Source organism: Lissotriton vulgaris, chromosome 6, assembly GCF_964263255.1.
Source record: "Lissotriton vulgaris chromosome 6, aLisVul1.2, whole genome shotgun sequence".
In the NCBI taxonomy this organism is placed as follows: Eukaryota; Metazoa; Chordata; class Amphibia; order Caudata; family Salamandridae; genus Lissotriton; species Lissotriton vulgaris.
The window spans coordinates 1,127,816,172-1,127,837,033 of NC_141694.1; the positions used below are offsets into that span (position 1 = coordinate 1,127,816,172).

The 20,862-nt window shown below is 42.5% G+C and overlaps 1 protein-coding gene across 2 annotated transcripts in view; it reads right to left on the minus strand.

The window, feature by feature from the left end:
- The window catches only part of RGS17 (regulator of G protein signaling 17), a 320,291-nt gene that overhangs the window by 201,406 nt on the left and 98,023 nt on the right, over positions 1-20,862 (minus strand). For both annotated transcript variants that reach the window (XM_086927222.1, XM_086927221.1), the window contains exon 3: positions 4,259-4,395. In XM_086927222.1, the coding sequence (XP_086783348.1) occupies positions 4,259-4,374 (116 nt within the window). In that variant the 5' untranslated portion in view covers positions 4,375-4,395. The remainder of the gene's footprint in view (positions 1-4,258; positions 4,396-20,862) is intronic.

Genomic DNA, 20,862 nt, shown 5'->3' on the forward strand with positions numbered 1-20,862 from the left:
TTATATTTAGCCCTTAGTGAAGGTGTGTAGTTCAGGACTACCTTGGAAGCACGTCTAATGTTATTTGGCATCTCCAATGAGTGTTGTGGAATAAGTACCAATATTTTTATCTCCATTGGCTTAATGGTAGCACGCTCTCTAATACTCCAATTTTGGACAACGCAGAACATATCAGCTATTCAGGGCAGATATGAGAAAATAAGGACGAGAGCCTTTGAAGAAGCACATGCGAGACGAGCTGATAATATCTCATGATTTATAGCTATCTGGAATAAATTAGGGGGCATATTTACAAGCACCTTGCGCCACTGGTGCATCGCTTTTTGTGAAGCACCGGCAGTGCATTTTTCTGTCCCATATTTACAAGGACACGCAAAACCACCCTGTGTGGCTTTTCATGTCCTTTTAAATGCGGCCCCTTTTCATGCAGTACTTTGCTTGAAAGGGGCGTGCCATGGGTGTTGCTGTGGGTGTTCCCATGTAACACCCATAACTTCTGCTGCATTCCCAAATTTACAACCTTTCTTAAACCTGGGAATGCATCAGAATCCTATGCCTCCCCAGGGGAGGCGTACGGAGGTGCAATGAGGAGAACTGTTTACATTTCTCCTCGTTTTTTCCTCTTTCTATGCATGCTGCATCCTGCAGCACACATTGGAATAGGAAGTCACCTCTCATGACTGTTTTTGCTCAGGACAACACAGGCACACTTGCACCATGGTACAAGGGTGGGTGCTTTGGTGCATGACAGCCAATTGTGCGCCATTGCAGAGGAGAGCACAGGGATCCGTCATATTTTTGTAGCTATGACGCATCCCAGTGCTTTGAAAGTGACTCAGTGCGGTGCAGCAAAATGGCTTGTGGCACCACTCTGAGTCATTTTCTTGTAATAAGGCCCTAAAGACTTTAGGAAATAATTGGGGGGGGGGCATGGTATAATTATGTGCCGCACAAAAGTTGTACGTTAGTGGAATAATGGGATACTCTTGTACTTCCCATTTTAGAAGGTTGCTGGAATACTCTGATGCACTGCATTATTAATGTACAGAGAGGAGTGTGCATTCTCTGGAAGTAGGATTGCATCCAATCTTACCGGTCCATCTAGTGGCCTTTGCATTTTAAACTCGTATGGAGTATATTTGAAAGTACTGTATCACTATGCATTTTATTTATTTCGCAAGTACTGTTCTTTTTCACTTTCTATATCTCGCATAATTGTGTACTTTATTTTGTATGCACTTTATTTATCCACATGTAAGCGCTTTTGAGCAATTCTTTTTACTTTATATATCTTGCAGAACCATGAACTGTATTTTGCGTGCACTTCTTATTATTCAGGCATCAACGCTTTCAAGCGAATATTTATTTAGTATTTGTGCACTGTACGGTCGTATGTGGCTGCTTTTTCATTACTGAGGGAAGGTATAAGCAGTGCTTTAAATGGAAAAAAATAAGTGCAGGTACTCATCAATTTAAGCAGTGAATGGAGGTGGGGCAATTGTGGGCGGGGCTAGAGGCGGAGCTTGGAGGCAGGCATTTAATGGGAGCCACATTTTTTTAGTGGCAATTGTGCTTGATAATACAGAAATATTTCTGCTATCTGTAGAGTATTTGGTTTTTCCTTCCATGTGCAAAAGGATACATTTATTATTGTGGGAATGTCATACCAATGCAGATTGTCTCTGAGCCTAGGCACATATGAAACATAAAAGTGATTTGCCCAGAATCACAGGATGTTGAGCTGAAGCTGGGACTCAAACCTATTTCCATAGTTCCTTATTAGGCAGCTCTGACCCTAACATTACATTCTCACAATTTTCCTATCTGGGAAAGATGCCTCACAGTCAATGCAAACATCACCCCATCCCCCCCCCCTCCCCCACCCCACCCCAACCAAGGCCTGAAAGACACTGTAAACTTTGATTGCTTTAGGTTAATTAAAACCGTTACAAAGACACTGGAGCGAAGGTGCTAACAACAGGCACACAGTAAAGCCAATTCACTAATTCTCCCCCTTTCCCAACAACCTATAGCTTCAGGGCGCTAGCCTGGACAAGCAGGGAAGAAAAGCAAAGAGACCCTTAGGCACCATCTCATCGCCCAATGCCTACCTTCCCTGATGCTGGGTAGTGTGTGAAATATCCCCCACCCTCACCCCTCCTCGCAGACTTGTGCTGAGAGGTGCATTCATCTTGGGTGTCACGCTGTAATTAGATTTGTGGGGTAGGGGATAGGCTCCGAGTCCCACACCTACAGTGTGATTGACTCGGCAGCGTCTGATTGGACCCTTAACTCTTATTCAGGGAGGGGCGCAGGGCATCCACAACCCTAAACGAGACCTTAATTGATGCAAATGAGCCGCTGCGGGATGCTCAGCAGCGGCTCCCTTCAGAGGTGTGTACACTGCCCCTCCCTCCATTCTGCCTTCTCTTTTTTCAGCAGCAGCTGAGCAGAGCACTTTCTGCGCAGCAGCACAGTGCCAATGCCATCGAGTCTCTTGCCTGACTTTCCCCTAAGAGTACCGGTACTGTCCTTGAACGAAGGAAAAGTGCCGGTACTCAACGGGAGAAAAATAAAAAGTGCCGGTACTCCGTACCGGTGAGTACCGGCCCATTTAAAGCACTGGGTATAAGTCTCCCAAAAAGACAGTACTCGTATTCGATCAGTTGGGTTCTAAGATATTAGCAAATTGGCGAGTAACTGTCACATTCGGCTCCTTTTTGAAATGTGAGTACATGACCTGGTGCTCCTTTTGTTTTAAAACAAAGTTTGCAATTTCTTTGCAACCAGCTGAATAAAAAAACAGGGGAAAATAAACCTTTACTGTGGCCTCACCCAAATATCAAATATGATAACGGGTGTCTGCAAATTGTTCAACATGATTTAGAGATTAGAACGCATGCAGTGGTAGTTGTTAGCCTTCTAGGACAAAGTCGTTTAACATTTATTGCAAGTCAGTGCAAACAACTGAAAAATGTGTGGAGAAAACATGAAAGGCATACTTTTCAACAAAAGCCTTACATAACGTAACGTAACATGCGTAGCAACATACTGTGATATAATGTAACATCATACATAATAACATAACATTACACAGGATAACATAACATCGCACAACAGAATGTAATGTAACGTCATACAGCCAGTTGCGGTCGGCATGTGTCACGGGTGGTGGGGGCGGGCGCGGGGTCGTGTGGGGGCAATGGGCGAGTGCTCGCTAGGGAAGGGGGGTCACACGCTGAGAGGGGGGTTTAAATAATAATAAAAACAAAAAAAAGTACCTTTCTCGGGTCCGGCAGGTCTGCTCCTGCTTTCCTGCCTCCACAGGAACAGGAATCAGAAAGCCTTCCTCCCCTAAGCCAATAACAATGCTGCAATGGCAGGGTTGTGATTGGTTTTGATGCCAACCCCACAGGCGTCTATGGGCAGGCCATTTTCTCCATGTAGGTTGCAGCCTACATTGAGAAAAGGAAGAGTGAGCATGACTGGTTTGGTCGGCCCCAGAGGGCTGACCAAACAGTCAGGGCCAGCGACATCGGGTTAGCCACTCCTCCCCTGCCCTCGAGCAGGAACGCCCACCCACCCGCCCCCAACCAAACCCTTCTGCTTTCTCCCAGTGCGATTTATAATACCATTTTATGTTTCTGCTTCTCGCACTGTGAGAAAGCAGTGGGGCAACGCTCCTCCGTCCACATGGAGGAGCCGTCCCTGCATACAGCATATTGTTAATGTAACATCACATCACACAACATAATGTAGGGCAAGACCACACAGTATAACCTAACATAACATCACACATAAAATATCAAATTTTCAGCAAGCCGGGGCCTGTGCATGTAAGAGCGGTGTGGGCGGTGGGAGGTGGGAGGGGGTTGGGGGATTTCAGAAGATGACCAAGCGGGAAAATTCGGCATTCATTTAATTTTCCCTCGTGGTTGCCTGTCAGATCCCTCCCAACCTGGACCCACTGCTCTAACCTGCATGGGTCGCGGCTGCTTTCAGGATAGGAGAGCAGTGCATTGCATCACTCTGCAGAGCGTGACCTAACCTCACAAGAGCCAGCAAAATGTCTTGTCTACATTTAATGCATAAACGGTTTCTACATCGGAATTTACTATTTGAGAGGCCAAATCTGAATATAGTGGCTCTCATATTGTGGACATTAAATTGTTTGTACATGCTCATTTTTCAAAAACAGATATTATTTCCCATTGTTATCCTCTTTCTGATAAGGTACCAAACAGACTGTATGACGTACCATGAGCAGCTGCAACAACAGCACCAGCAAAAGCAACATGTGTTGGGCCTTTGGTTTTCAGGTGCTTGGGACACAGCTGATGTTTCCTCATTTTGTGACTGCTGCCTCTTTCTCATTTCAGCTGAGTATACCAGTGGCTGAAAAAAAGAGACGGGAACAAGACAGTTAGTGTACAAGCGTATCCTGCATTCTGTTTCACGAAAATAGTCGGATGTAAGACATTTTTACATGGATACATTCACTGGTTTTCTCAATATTACATATATATCACACACCCAATGCATTTTGTAGTTATTTATTGAAACTCAGTAACTCACTAAAAATAGGAAAATACTGTAAAAACATCTTTAGGAAACAAAGAAAGTATCATAGATATATTTACAAATCTACAATCCTTCAAGGGTCACACACAAAAGTGAAGGCTAGAGGTGTTTTTGGTTCATAATTTGTATAATAATTTAGATTTAGCGCCTGGGACACTTCCTCACTTTAGGACTTTGGGGCACTTCTCTAATTCTACCCCCGGAACCAAGATTTATTTGTTATGCATCAATGCACTACATATAGTCCTTCCCCAAATAAAGGTCACGACCATAGTTCTGAAAAGATCCACCTCTTCAAATTATTTCTTCTGCTTACCGAACATGGCACCTTATGTACAGTTTGACAGATGGCATACTCCATCACAAATCTGCTGACAGATATCAAATCTGTCATAATACAAGTGCATTAAATCCTATGACCCTTAGATGGAATATCCCTTGTGCCAAACTCTAAATAAGACAGATAGGTACTCTGTCCACTTACTCCTATATACAGCTGCCTATTGCTCTGTAGCTGGAATTGAAGGATAAAATAGAGTGTGCTTCCTGAATATCAAATCAACAATATTGATGGGACAGAACAACGAGGACAGAATATCAAAAATAAAATATTGACAGATATATTAGACTTGATTTTCTGTACCTAATTCCACATATATGTACTTACGCGGTACACATATCTACAAGGTAAATAGATGTGTTGCCATAGAGGACTGTATCTGAAACACGGCCCAGGATGGAAACTACAAGGGCCAGAATGCCTTACTGAAGACACCGGCCATGCCTACCTCCTAGCACTATTTAGAGTGCCAACACACTTGCTGCTCTTGACACTTCGGTGAGGCAACAGTGGGCTGTACTTGGAACAGGGGCCCAGTAGGGGGACTACAAGGCTCACAAATCCCCTGCTGAAGAGACCAGCCTCACCATCGTACTAGCACCAGCACCTGCTGAGTGAGACATGCATCAGCCACGCAGACCCATCTGCACCCATTAGAGGCAGGAAAAAGCAGGGCAGGGCCACATCCCTAGCTCTGAGTTGGACTTAGGGGCTGATTTGGAACTCAGCGGATGGGTTACTCTGTCACGATGGTGACAGATATCCCATCCGCCGAAATATAAATCCCATAGGATTTAATGGAATTTGAATTTCAAGGGACGGGATTTCCATCACTAAAGTGAAGGAGTAACCTATTCTCCTAGATCTAAATCAGGCCCATTGTTTGGCTTGTTTTCACTGTTTAGCCATTACTTATCCATAAGCGCAGTTGCCTAACTGTGGCAGAGCAGATTAGATTTTACTGAACATTGACATCAATCTAAGGTATCTAAATAGTCAACATGGACCTAATCAAGGAGAGCTTATTTAGTTAATGATTGTCATTATTTTTACAACTCAGATTTAATTGTCATCAAATTTGTATTCGATCTGCACGTTGGATGCGACTGATATCCTCATAGTAGAATTAAAGTCCATCTTAAGCATGGAGAGACCAATCAAGGATCCAAAACCTGCAGTTAATCGTTTCACAAAGAAGAACTAATGAAATACTCATGCCCCTGTGTCACCGAACACCATACAGATTATTTCCTCGTTCCAGCAGATTAGCACCAGTTCATCTAGTTCCACCACTTGGGATCAAGTACCACCGGGTAGCAAGCATCCATGCACCACTACCCATCCACACATGAGCCATATGTGAATAATGAGCCCACAATAATTTGCCATAGTAAGCTTGCACCACTAGCAATCTCTGAGTCGAATAATACTGCCAGCTTAATTGAATATAAAGAAAGTATTCAAAGGCTAGAAATACAGCTGAATCCAAATGGAGGTCAGACAGATCAATTACATTTATTGCAATTATATATATACATATTGCAGTCCCTCAGGGATGACATTATGCGATTAAAAATCATTGCTGAAGTACTAACTTAAGAAACTTGAGAATCTTGTGATGGGGTAGGACAGAGAATGATGCACGCACACGACAAAGGAGAGGAGATATCCCGGAAGGGCAATTAGTGAGAAGTAGCTCAACAACTGTTAAATATGTTCAAAGAGCAAATATGGGTATTATAAGGGGGACAAGCATAGATGGTGGACGGAGACCCAAGTTGAACTCAGTAAGAAATAGTTTTCTGGATTGTAAAAGGAACTCCCTGCATTCTGGTCAGCCAGTGTCTCACCTAAGGCAGACTGATAAAAACAACCTAAGAGGAAGGCTGTCTTTCTTGAATACTTGGCCATAGTAGCACAAGCCAAGTGTCTTCTAGGACAACATGCGGGAAGAGGGACCTGTAAATGGTTGGTGTTCCTAAATAAATAAAGAGACAGACTGACAAAGAGAGGCAAGTCTTAAACAAACTTAGGGGCCAGTACCTCTTGCCTTGCTTACCCAGCAGCTAATTTAAGTGGAGGCGATTTGCAGTCCACTAGCAAATCAGGAACCACTAGCAGGGATGATCGTTTTAGCAAGACACTATTAATCCCGTCACATGCCAGGATTGAGAATATTCCTCAAGCGGCAAAAAACTTTACCAGTCGAGGACCTGCCCTCCGCAGGGACACCGCTCACGCTTACACTCCTTGCCTCCGTAGTCGGGTTTGCCGTACTCAGGCTGCTGATCGGCAATCACCGATCTACGCGTGCACTGCATTCCTTCTGCTGGTTCTGTCAGTCGAACCCGGCTGTGGCAGCGAACTCCGCAGCGAACTCCGCAGGATCCGTGATTGAGACGGATCAACAGAAGCTATCACCCGACAGAAGCGTGATTGCCTCGCTACTACCAATGGCCCCGAAAAATGCAGCAGTAGCCTCGGCAGCAGCTAAGACAAGAGCTGCACGCCAGGCGCTGCGAGATCAAGAGATGAACAAACAACAGCGTGGTGTTACCAGCAGGGGAGTGCAAGGGCAAGGAATACAAGCAGAAACAACAGCAACGGTGCCTGAAAAAACAGTGGAGAGAACACCGGCCCGGAGGGGGGTCTCCTCTAGTAAAACATCATTAATGTCCCAGCCAGCTAAGAATGCCTCAGAAAATATCACAACAGTGGCTACAATGTTTCGGGCCGCTAATCAAAGAACGATGGCTAAAGACACACAACAAAACACTGAGAATACTGGAAAACAACAAGCCGCTCCCCCCATTGAAGGTGGCAGTGAATCAGTAGATACTGGGGGTAAAGGAAGTGACAATGCAGCAACAGAAATAATGGTCGTAACAAACCCCACGGCATCAATACTGGCAGATGATAATGAGGTACTGAGTCAGATGGGAGCACAGGAGGCACAAGCGATGCAACCGGAGCTAAATCGAGTGGCTGTCTCGGTGTCCAGTGGTGTATCCGAGAGACTCAGTCTTATCGCAGGGCAGGTAAGCCACCTTATCCCTTCTATTTCTGCATCTGCATCACACAGTTCTGGTATCAACAGCCAGGCGGACACAGATAACCCTAACGAGAACTTTGCGGATAAAAACAGTCTAGTAAATCAAGAGGTGGGCAGTAATAATAATTGCAATGTACAAAGTGTATCTATAAATAAGAACATTCAACAACATGTCAATCAGCAGGAAAATATAACTCCTTCAACTTACATTGAAAGCAGCACGAGCAATGAGACTGTTGGTCAGACCCCCTCCGTGAATCTCCAAACAATATGGAGATACACACCGATCCCTTATCAGAGAGTGAAACAACTGATATACAACTAAAATCACCCTTTGACGCAACCCACATATCACAAGGGGGGGCCAGCATAGGACTCGAGACAAGGGAAGGGGAGACCCTAAAATCCACGGAGACATCTAAACCCGACTTAGAAATACCACAAATCAGCTCTACAATAGACCTGCACCCCGTTGATGCTATAGAGGTACTAGAGATTGATAAAGATATAACTGACTTCTACTCTTTCTCCGAGGATATTAGTTGGTCAGGAGATACTGATGAAATAGATGAAGCTGATGACCTGGAGAACGAATCAGATTCTAACCTAAGTTCAGATTTCGAACCTAATCCACCAAAAGAACAACGCGAAAAAAAAGAACAATACTTAAAAAGAAAAAATCTGGGCACCACGGTGCCAATGAGCTATCGTGGGATTATACCCCAACAGTTCTTGCATTGAACCAAAGCCACACTCCTGATCCAAGATCCCAAAGGTCAATTTTAGATCAAAATGTGAATAAAGAAACTCTGGAGGCCTCAGGAACTACTTTAACACAAGTAATGGAGACAGTGCTACAGGCTATAGCATCACATCGGGAAGAAACTTCTAAAGACAGCCGCAAAGCTCGGGCTGGATTACAAAAGGTTCAAGGGGTGGTTCGTAAACTGTCCAAAACCATGGGTGCATTTACTGAAAGGTTAAATGATATAGAGGACCGTATTGTGGTTAATGAGACAGAGGCTGCAGCTACAAATGAGCGACTTGAAGCCACCGAAGCACAGGTTCATGACATAAGATGGAAGCTCGAAGATTATGAGAACAGACTCCGCAGAAACAACTTACGAGTACTGGGAATTCCAGAAAAAATGGAAGGCGAGGACTGCCGCACCTTTATAACACAATTGTTCCATGATACCCTGCCTGAGTTAAATACCTGGGATTGGGGATACGAGGTGCAGAGAGCACATAGGGTCCCAATATCCATAAAACCCACAGCACCTACAGGTAAATATCCTCGTGCAATTCTGGTATATTTCGGAAATTTCCTACTTCGCCAGGCCATTGCGGAGAAAGTTACTCCTGATAAACACCGCAAAAAGGACTCAATATCATACTTCGTGCACCCTGACTTTTGCCACTGGACTGTCGAAAGGAGGTGGCGACTCAGGCAACTCATCAAACCCTTTCAAGAGAAGAAGGCAACAGTATATTTGAACAATCCTGCAAAGCTAAAAGTGATATATATGGACAAACACATTTTTTTACATCTGAAGTTAAGGCCAAGGAATATCTAGAGAGCTTATGAAAGAACAACTAAACTCACATGAGAGCAGGCTGGAGAGGCAGCTGATTTAGACTAGAGATGAAATTACACTTAGACCACTGATCTTACATGGACTAATATATACACTATCTTATCTTTAATCTTCAATTACTGACCTTTCTATTTTCTCCCCACTTCTATATACTTATTATCTTATTATCTTTTCTACTTTAAATATGTTTCACAATATGTTTTATCGCTTTTTTTTTTGTCTCCGGTAATCGTCACTACTACACTTTAAAATGCATGCTGCACTAGTCCTGTTCGGAGTAGGCTAAATCCATCACTGTAGACTCCGATGGAGTCTCAACGCCCACTCTGGGAGGGCAAGGGGTGGGGAGGGAGGAGAGGAGAAAGGAGGGTGGGGGGTGGGACACAGGGCGCACTCGGTGCACTCGGTTTGGGGGGGCGAGCAAAAAAACAAAAAAATGCGCAAATTGATACTTAAGAGGGAACGCAGGCTGATGAATATTGATCCAAAAATAGTACAACCAAATGGGTAGGTTAAACATTGGATGTTGGAATGTGGCAGGCTTAAACGACAAAGGCAAGAGAGCCCAATTTTGTCAAATAATTGCCCATAGTACTTGTGATATCATCTGTTTACAAGAAACCCACATTCCAATCGGGGATATTAAACAATTAAAAATACCTGGCTACCAAATATTAATCACAACAACTCAAACCACAAGAACTAGGGGAGTCATAATTTTAGCAAGAACCAGATTAGGCAGCCCGGTACGTAAAAAAGCCGATGATCACGGACGATGGCTCATTGTCCAATTAGAATTGGGTATTACAATTTGCTCAATCTATGGCCCTAATCTTGATGACCCCACACTATTTGTTGAAATGGAAATGGAATTAGCATCATGGCCAAGTACCCTGATTCTTTGTGGTGATTTTAATTTGACATTTAATCAAAACCTGTCGCCTCAGAATCAATACAAGTATTCGGGTCGGAAGCCCAGGGTGTTCAGAGCTGTATCAAATTTAATTCAGACCCACAACCTCCAGGATATATGGCTGCTTAAAAAGGGTAAAGATCCCGGATACACCTTTTCTTCTTACCCACATCGGAAATATGTCCGCATTGATTACTTCTTTGCAACTCCAGACATTGCTCCGAATACCCTGATCGGTAAAGACCCGAAAACAATCTCCGATCATAATGCTATATACATTACAATGGAAGTACCGGGATATAATCGGGCCCACACACAATGGACATTTGATAGGAAACTATTAGTTAACCAGGAATACATAACTCACATAGCCCAATGGACAAAAGAATTTTTCGACGCAAATCAATATAGTGCTTCACGCTTCAGCGTTTGGGACAGCTATAAGGCTGCACTAAGGGGGGAAACTGCCACATTCGTTGCCACCCATAGGAAAGAACGAATGAAAACTCATAACCAACTAATAAATGATTTAACACACCTATAATACAAACATGCTAATCAAATACAACATGGTGAACATGCTGAGGATACCCTAAGAAAGATTCTAGTGCTCAAGGCAGAGCTAAATAATGAGCTAGCTGTTAAAGTCGCTGAAATTTTCCAAGCTCATCGAAACAAATCCTATGAGGCGGGGGAAAACGTTGGGAAACATCTTGCCTTAAAAACACGACAGACTCAATCCCATAACACAATAAAAAGTATTAAATATTGCGGTCACGAATTTACTACTCAAAAAGAAATCGCTAATTGCTTTAAAGAATACTACCAAAAACTATATCAAAATGAGGATGTACATACGGCTCAAGAGACTAATGAGTTCTTAGTCAACTGGCTTAGCGAAACTAATATGTCACAAACTATTGATGATGACGCAAGGAAAGAACTAGATAAAGAGATCACTAAAATAGAGGTTGAGTTGGCAATAGCAGAACTAGCCGCAGGGAAGACAGCAGGGCCTGACAAGATACCTCTAGACTTATATAAAATACTAGGAAAGACCATAACCCCATTTCTTCACGATTTATTCTTAGGCATCCAGTGGCATGGAAAAATCTCCAGAATCATGGCGACAAACAAACATAGCAGTTTTCGGGAAAAAGGACAAACCCCCTAAAACCTATGCAAAAATTTTCGCTAATAGACTTGGCAAATACATTGAACAGTTAGTGTCTCCCTGGCAACCCGGTTTTATACCAGGCAAAAGCACCACAGACCATATACGCCGAGTAATAACACTCTTCGATATAATGAAGATAGAACAAGGTCAAATGTCTCTGATTTTATTAGACGCCGAAAAGGCTTTTGACCGGGACTCATGGCAGTATTTATGGGAGCTTTTAGCCCTTAACAATATCAGCCCAGGGTTCATAAAATCAGTGAAAGCCTTATACGTAGAACCTAAAGCAAAAGTCCTGACGGGAGGTAGCGAGTCTGAAAGTATAAACATTCAGAGAGGGACCCGACAAGGGTGTCCGTGCTCACCACTTTTATTTGCATTATATATTAATCCCTTAATCATCAAACTATTAACATCACCAGGGATAACCCCAGTCAAAACTAGAATATATAATACTAAAATACTTGCCTATGCCGATGACGTAGCGATTCTAACAACTAATCCTACTGAGGCTATAGATGAAATAGGAGTAGTCACTAGAATATTCGGGCAGTACTCAGGGTACTCATTAAATCAAGACAAAACGATGGTTGTCTGTACCGACAACACGCCCTACATAAGTCAATATAGAGTCGGAAATGCAAAATATTTAGGGGTCAATATCTCACCTAATACGAACGAAATTATCACACTTAACTATGACCCTGTAATCACAAAAATAAAAAAAGATCTTGTCAGAGTTAATAACCTACAATTATCCATAATTGGTAGAGCTAACTATATTAAAATGACAATATTTCCAAAACTACTATACTTATTTCGAGCAATCCCTTTCCTTATTGACAACACCTATATAAAGAAGATAGACCAAGTAATAACATCATTTATTTGGAATTATGGGAAGACAAGACGGGCTATAACTAAATTAGTGTTACCAACATCCCGAGGCGGATTAGCAGTCCCAAACTTAAACTTAACCTACTACATGTGGGCCGCCATTCTGCAGCAGATGACCTTCTTAATCACTTCTAAAATTTCAGATCAAACAAGATCTCCTCATGACATCCCCTCTATTTATGAACTCACATTAGGAGATACAGCGCGAGGACTACTGCTAAGACAAATCGAGCCATCATATTATAAAAAGATGAAATTTAAAATAGTGACAGACGCATTCAAAATATGGACCAGAGTTGCTAGAGTACTGTCAATACCTAAGTATACCAAATATACACCTTTATGGCGCAGCTCTATAATCCCACAATATCTTAATGATAATATCACTAAACGCTGGGAAAAGTTAGGCATCGTCACTATTGGCGATTTCCTAAACTCAGAATTACTTTCGATGAGCTATGCCTCAAATATCAGATTTACCCCGCAGACTATTTTAAATTTATTCAAATTTCCACATCACTCAGACAATACGCCACAAATTTAAACTTACAGTCGTCATCATTACTAGACCTGATGCAAAAAATATCGGTCAGAATTAGTGATATTTATGGGATCCTCATAAACAACCATCCAGATGACCTAGAGAAAATAGAGGAAAGTTGGGCTAATAAACTAAATAACTCTAATGTGGATATAGATATGGTGCTACAATTATCCTCTAAAGTTATACTTGCAAGTAATCTAAAAGCCCAAATTTATAAAACGGTATGTAACTTATACTATACACCGCTTAAATTGTTCTCATGGGGTAAGGCTAGTCATGACAAATGTCCTAGATGCGCGCTCGGCCCCGCAAATTTAATACATATGTTCTATGATTGCCCGAAACTCGAACAACTAAAAGAAAGTATAGGTAAATACTGGGTCGAAATTTTTGGCCGGGAGATCCAAATATCATCAACTTTGTTTGTATTGGGTTTTGATAGTTCTTTGGAACTCAATAATTCAGAAATATATACAACTTACCTGTGCACAGCCATATACAGAATTATGTTAGCAGCCCGCTGGAAGGATACAGAGGCCCCTACATTTCAGGGATGGATGAATAGACTCCTGGCAATATATAAACTAGAAACAGCAATATATAAAACCAGAGGGAAAAAATCTAGAGCTAAAGGGGAATTGATCTGGGCTCCCGTAGCTAGTTGGTATAATCAGCAAAGGGCCTGACTCTAAAACCACTTGAACTATGTAGAAATAATTGTCAACTCTACATAGAAGCATGGAGTAAGACAATGAGGGTATATTTCATGTCGAATATTTATTCCAAAACTGTGCCCTTCTCCATCATCAATATATCATTATATCTGTCACATACAACAAAAAATAATTTGTACTATTAATTGTATTTATTGCATTATGTACAGCCTTTTATGCGTTCCTCTATAATTTGGGAAAAAACTCCATTATACTAGAATATTGATACTATATATGTTTACTGTTATTCACTGTTGTATATCTAAAGTTTGCTCAATAAAAATTAAAAAAAAAAAAAAGAGAGGAATATTTTACATAGAAGTTGTTCTTCTGCATATAGGCAAAAGGAAACATCCTGGTTTGATAAATTGACATAAAATTTAGAACTAAGCTCATGCCAACAGTTAAAAGTCATCTAGAAAGGAAGCAAATCATACATATCCAAACATGCTGCTAGTAGGAGAAAGTGGGAAGAAACAATGTGGAGGGAACTACTAGGTGCATCAAGGAGAAAAGCTAGCAGGTCATTCTGGCAGATATTAGCTTTTGGCAATGTAAAGCCAGCAGGAGCGAGCAGATTTTTATTCAGCCCATGTTTAGTTCAAACACTTTTCTGATTTGATCAAATCAGGTGCCATTGATCTACAGCACTCAGGAGACCCATAGGGAAGCGACTGTCTAATCATTTTTGAGCCAACTGCCCCATCTGCATGATACAATAAAAGCCATTGAGTCAATGAAAGCTGGCAAAGCACTTGGCTTGGACAAGACCCAGGAGACTTAGGGATAGATTTGGATGCCGACAGATCAGATCCCACCACCGCTTTTCAGGCGGTCTTCTCGCCCGCCGACTTGATGGTCTGCCCGCCGTATTTAGATGGAGACTGCTGCATTGACAAAAGACTGTCAGAGTCCCTTCCACTTTGCCCCAAGTTCTCAAATGTGTTGACAATGGTATAGAGAGAAGTGGCTGTTAGCAGGACTCTGGCCCAGATTCTCGCCATCCTGATTATGATGTGTCTTTCTGTTGAGGAAACTGTGGTGGGAATTCCTCCCACTTCGAGTTTGCGGTTTTGAAGGAAATGAGGTAAGAACTTATCTTTTTTCATGCCTCCCGCTTTCATTTCCGTCTTGTACCCCATTGCCCAGCTCCCTCTTTTGTTGCACAGACTCTAGCACAATGCCAAATGACTCTGTTGTTGTGAAATCTATGGCAAGCTACTTGTACAATTGCCCTATGTCTCATAAATTGACAATTGATGTAGTCTTGTGCACTTCTGAAATACTCTTACATGCAAAATGTTTCATGCAATAGCATCATTTTCCTACTCATCAAGGTAAAATGAACATACCTGAGGTGACACCTAAAAAAATAGTGTTGCTGTGGTGCTTGTGGCGCCTATGGATGTGCATGTAATGTTGTGTGTATGTTGTTTGTATGGCATGCAATAGGTACCAAGAAAGGGGCATAACAGATTACCTATAAATACATAAGGACACATTTACAACATATATGTGTAGTAAGATAATGATGAGTAGCACTTACCTGTCTCCACACAACCATGCCCTCACTCTGTCAGGACACCGCCGCCAGGACAACGCAAGCACAACAGGAACATAAAAAATTGCTAGGTGCAAACCCGCCAGCATGACAGCAATGGAGTAGTGTAAGCGAGCATAGAAGACCACAGCTGCGGCAGTCTCCTGTCTCTTGGCATAACATATAAATATGGCGGGTAGTCCTCCATTAACTTGACGGAGTACTTGGGACCACTGCCGTAGTGGGCCAATGGTAGTCCCATCACAATCTAAATTAGGCCTTTATATCGATCTGATCTAGAGGGTTGGAACCCTTAAGTGAACAAATGTTTCAATGCCAATGCAGCTGATGCTGCTGATATCACTGAATCAGGGAAAGGGGCGGAAATTATTTCAGTCTACAGGAAAGGCAATAGAGTTAATACAACTAGTTATTGGCCAATAAAGCTGATAAACAAGATACAGCCATTTTTAACAGATAAATATTGGCCCACTTAACACCATCGCTGCTGATGGTTTTCCCCACCTGTGTTGCTTTCCATGATTTACCATTGTTTATGACGAACTCAGCTCGTCATCAGCACAGCTCAACCGTGCCTGAGCTGAGCTCGTCATGAGCATCGAAGGGGTTAAAGGAATGGATTCAGGATGGCCAAGTATTATCCAATCTGCAAGTGGAGTTCTGGTCAGAAACAAGCGCTATAGGACAGGCATTTTTCTTTTTTACTGCTTCTCTGGAAAGTAGTTTGTCTTAATAACAGTCGCCTTATGTTTAATTAGTTGATTTAAGAGCAGCTTTTAGCATAGTCCCGCCGGGTAATTTGTGGAAGGTGCGTGGGGGGTTTGGTATGCCAGTAACAACAATGCTCAGGTAAGATGGAGGAGAAAAAGTGAACTTACTGAGCAAATAAAAATAGAAGGAGGAGCTCAACAAAAACATGTACTGCCCCCAACCTTATTTACACTACTTATAAGTAGTGTGAATAATATTTACAGAACTGTTACAATAACTCACCCAAGCTGGATGGCCAAACAATTCCAGCATTATTCATTTTTAGATGACACCCTATTGATTTCCAAAACTCCCATGGGTGCTTAAATTTTTCTTGATAGGTTATTTAGTTTCTGCAAATCCCTTGGTTTGTATTTCAGCCCACATAATACAAATCTCTGGTATTTAATCGGCATAGATCATTCAAGAACTATTGGCCCATCACGCTCCTCCCCTTCTCAGCCAAAGTTCCAGAAAAAACAGCCAAAGGAAACTGACACCATTCATTGAAGAGAACGCAATTCGCAACCCATCCCAATCCAGATTCCTAAGCAACCACAGCACAGAGACAGTCCTACTTGCACCCACAGACGACATCCGCACCCTCCTGGACCAAGGCCACTCCACAGCCTTCCTCTTACAAGACCTATCAGGGGCCTTCGACGCCGTCTCCAACCGCACACTAGTCACCAAACTACACGACACAGGCATACAAGGAACAGCCTTTCTCACCGGAAGAAGCCAAAGGATCAGACTCTCACCCTTCCTCTCCGACCCACCAAAAATCACCTGCGGAGTCCCACAAGGTTCATCCCTGAGCCCCACCCTCTTCAACATCTACATAGTCCCCCTCGCAGCCATCGGCCTCAACATCGTATCCTAGGCCGCAACACCCAGCTCTTCCTCTCCCTCACCAATGACCGCACCACTGCCAAACTCAGCTTCCAGAAAGTAATGCAAGACATCACTGTCTGGATGACCAACAGCTGCCTGAAGCTCAACACCGAGAAGACAGAAGTCCTCTTCCTTGGTACCACCCCTTCTGCATGGGAGAGCACCTGGTTGCCGAATGCCCTCGAAAGCCCACCTACCCCCTCAGACCATGCCAAGAACCTCGGCATCGTACTCGACTCATCACTCACCATGAACTGACAGGTCAACGCTGTCACCTTCAGCTGCTTCAACACCCTCTGCATCCTCCACAAGACCCTCAAGTGGATCCTCCCTGAGTCAAGGAAGACAGTCACCTCAACACTCTTCACCAGCAGACTGGACTATGGAAAAGCACTCTACACCGGCATCAACACGTCCCTATTCTGCAAACTCCAGACAATACAGAACACTGCCGCCAGACTCGTACTCGCCATCCCCAACACGAACACATCAGTCAACACCTACGACATCTCCACTGGCTACCCATGGAGAAAAGAGTCACTTTCAAAATCCTCACTCATGCCTACAAATGCCTACATAACAACGGACCCAAATACCTCAACGACACAATCAACTTCCATGTACCCAAAAGAAACCTCCAATCTTCCGAGCTCACGCTGGCTGAAACCTTGCGCAACCACAGAGCCGGAGCAGGTCGAAGATCCTTCTCTCACATTGCAGCCAAGACCTGGAATGAGCTTCCGGCAGGAATCAGATGGAACCCCCTCCCTGAACACCTTCAGGAAGAACCTCAAGACCTGGCTCTATGGCTAAACAGATCTGCGGACTCCCCCCCCCCCCCCACCCCTCTGCACCTTGAGACACTCACGGGTGAGTAGCACGCTTACAATTTCCTGATTGATTGATTGAGGGTGAAAAATGAATTTATGGGATGCTGAGGTGTAAAGAGTGAAATATTTTTTGATTAATTACGAGTTTGGCTGGCAAATTTGATGTCTCGAACCCGCAAGTAACAAAGAGTACTATGACTGTGCCCTACAGAGCTTTTCTGCTTCTGTCACAATATAAACTCTCTACCTTTTGGCCTATATCATCAATTATTTAAACATACCTAACCAAAGGCATAGGTCTGTGTTGCATGGGGCAGAGATCTAGGGCAAGCATCATTTTGGAATAACAAATTAAAAACCTTTTGAGAGGTCTTTGCTCAATCTAATTTCTATATTTTGCATGGCAATTAAGACAAATGCTGAAAGGAGAAGCACAGAGGCATAGTAATACTTTTTAACAGAACTTTTTTAAATTCGTTTTTATGTATTGTCTTTTTGGTTTTATATGAGGTTTTACTCTATTTTATGATGTCTATTATTTATTTTGTAAGTAATTAATTTGATTTGTATGCATGTTTGATGGGGTATTTGCACAAAATGAACTAAACTAAACTAGAAAATGAATACCTCCCATTATATGCAATCAACTTTCATTACTCTGACCCTTGATATACTGTCCTTGTATTAACATGCCACGATATTGTTGGTGTCGATATTCAGTAGTGGGATGATAACATTATAAATACATGTGTCAACAGTAATGAAAATGCTGCCTGCAGAGGAAAAAAATGGATTGCAATAGCAACCTCTCACCAAATATGAAGCGGGAGTCCTCTTGAGTGAGGCCCTACTGCCTTTATTCAGATACGTTCAAGCTATATAAATCCTCCTACATACAAATACATAAATAATCACAAATATATGTTTTTAAGTGCTTGCATACATTGATTTAGAAGCAGTGGCCAATCCAATGTGTAATGGACGATAAAAAACATGGAAATAAATTGTTCCCTTGACTGCTGTTTAAACTGTGATATAAAGCAATAATCTGAGTTCATTGGCCCCTCAGGCCTCTGGTCCTCGGTGCCACTGCACCTGCTGCCCCAATGGAAGTTATGCCCCAGTTTCGAAGAATGACATGGTCAACTGCAGAAAAAAGAGAGCATATTTGTTGAATAAACGACAGCTATTTCTTGCATCTCAACTAAGGGTTTTGGTCATGTATCTAATCCCACATGAGAGCACTCTATTAGCTCTAGCCCATCACCAGTCAGCTGACATCCATGTAGCACCATGTTACTATAAAAAAATGTTGGTTATTCAACATCTAACAGTTTTTCTTCATACTCTCCCCTCTCATTTTTGGTTTTAGCGCCGGGAAACCTACGGGTAGCTGAGCGCTTTACAAATTTAACTATAATAATAATAATAATAATAATAATAATAATAATAATAATAATAATAATAAATATAATTATATAAAAGTGTTAAGTATTTTAATTAATTTGTAATTGGTATTATTATTTATTTTATTTGTATTTATATATGAAGTATTTACTTTCCCTACTGTTGCACTCTCTGGAGTTGAAATAGTAATTTTTACCCCTTCGCTATCCAACGCTTTCCCTACTGTTGCACTCTCTGGAGTGGGAATAGTAATTTTTACCTCTACGCTCTCCAACGCTTTCCCTACAGTTGCACTCTCTGGAGTGGGAATAGTAATTTTTACCCCCACGCTACCTAGCGCTTTCCCTACTGTTGCACTCGCTGGAGTTGGATTAGTAATTTTAATCCCCACGCTATCCAACGCTTTCCCTACTGTTGCACTCTCTGGAGTTGGAATAGTAATTTTTACCCCTACGCTATCTAACGCTTTCCCTTCTGTTGCACTCTGGAGTGGGAATAGTAATTTTTACCTCTATGCTATCCAACGCTTTCCCTACTGTTGCACTCTCTGGAGTGGGGATAGTCATTTTTACCCCTACGCTACCCAGCGCTTTCCGTACTGTTGCACTCTCTGGAGTTGGAAATGTAATTTTAACCCCTACGCCATCCAACCCTTTCCCTACTGTTGAACTCTCTGGAGTTGGAATAGTAATTTTAACCCCTACGCTATCCAACGCTTTCCCTACTGTTGCACTCTCTGGAGTTGGAATAGTAATTTTTACCCCTACGCTATCTAACGCGTTCCCTACTGTTGCACTCTCTGTAGTGGGAATAGTAATTTTTACCTCTACGCTATCCAACGCTTTCCCTACTTTTGCACTCTCTGGAGTGGGAATAGTAATTTTTACCCCTACGCTATCCAACGCTTTCCCTACTGTTGCACTCTCTGGAGTTGGAATAGTAATTTTTACCCATACGCTATCCAACGCTTTCCCTACTGTTGCACTCTCTGGAGTGGGAATAGTAATTTTTACCCATACGCTATCCAACGCTTTGCTTACTGTTGCACTCTGTGGAGTGGGAATAGTAATTTTTACCCCTACGCTATCCAGCGCTTTCCCTACTGTTGCACTCTTTGGAGTTGGAATAGTAATTTTTACACCTACGCTATCCAACGCTTTCCCTACTGTTGCACTCTCTGGAGTGGGAATAGTAATTTTTACCTCTACGCCATCCAACGCTTTCCCTACTGTTGCACTCTCTGGAGTGGGAATAGTAATTTTCAACCCTAGGCTATCCAGCGCTTTCCCTACTGTTGCACTCTCTGGAGATTGAATAGTAATTTTTACCCCTATGTAATCCAGCGCATTCTCTACTGTTGCACTCTCTGGAGTTGGAATAGTAATTTCTACCCCTACGCTATCCAAAGCTTTCCCTACCGCTGCACTCTCTGAGTGGGAATAGTAATTTTTACCTCTACGCTATCCAACGCTTTCCCTACTATTGCACTCCCTGGAGTGGGAATAATAATTTTTACCCCTACGTTATCCAGCGCTTTCCCTACTGTTGCACTCTCTGGAGTTGGAATAGTAATTTTAATCCCCACGCTATCCAACGCTTTCCTTA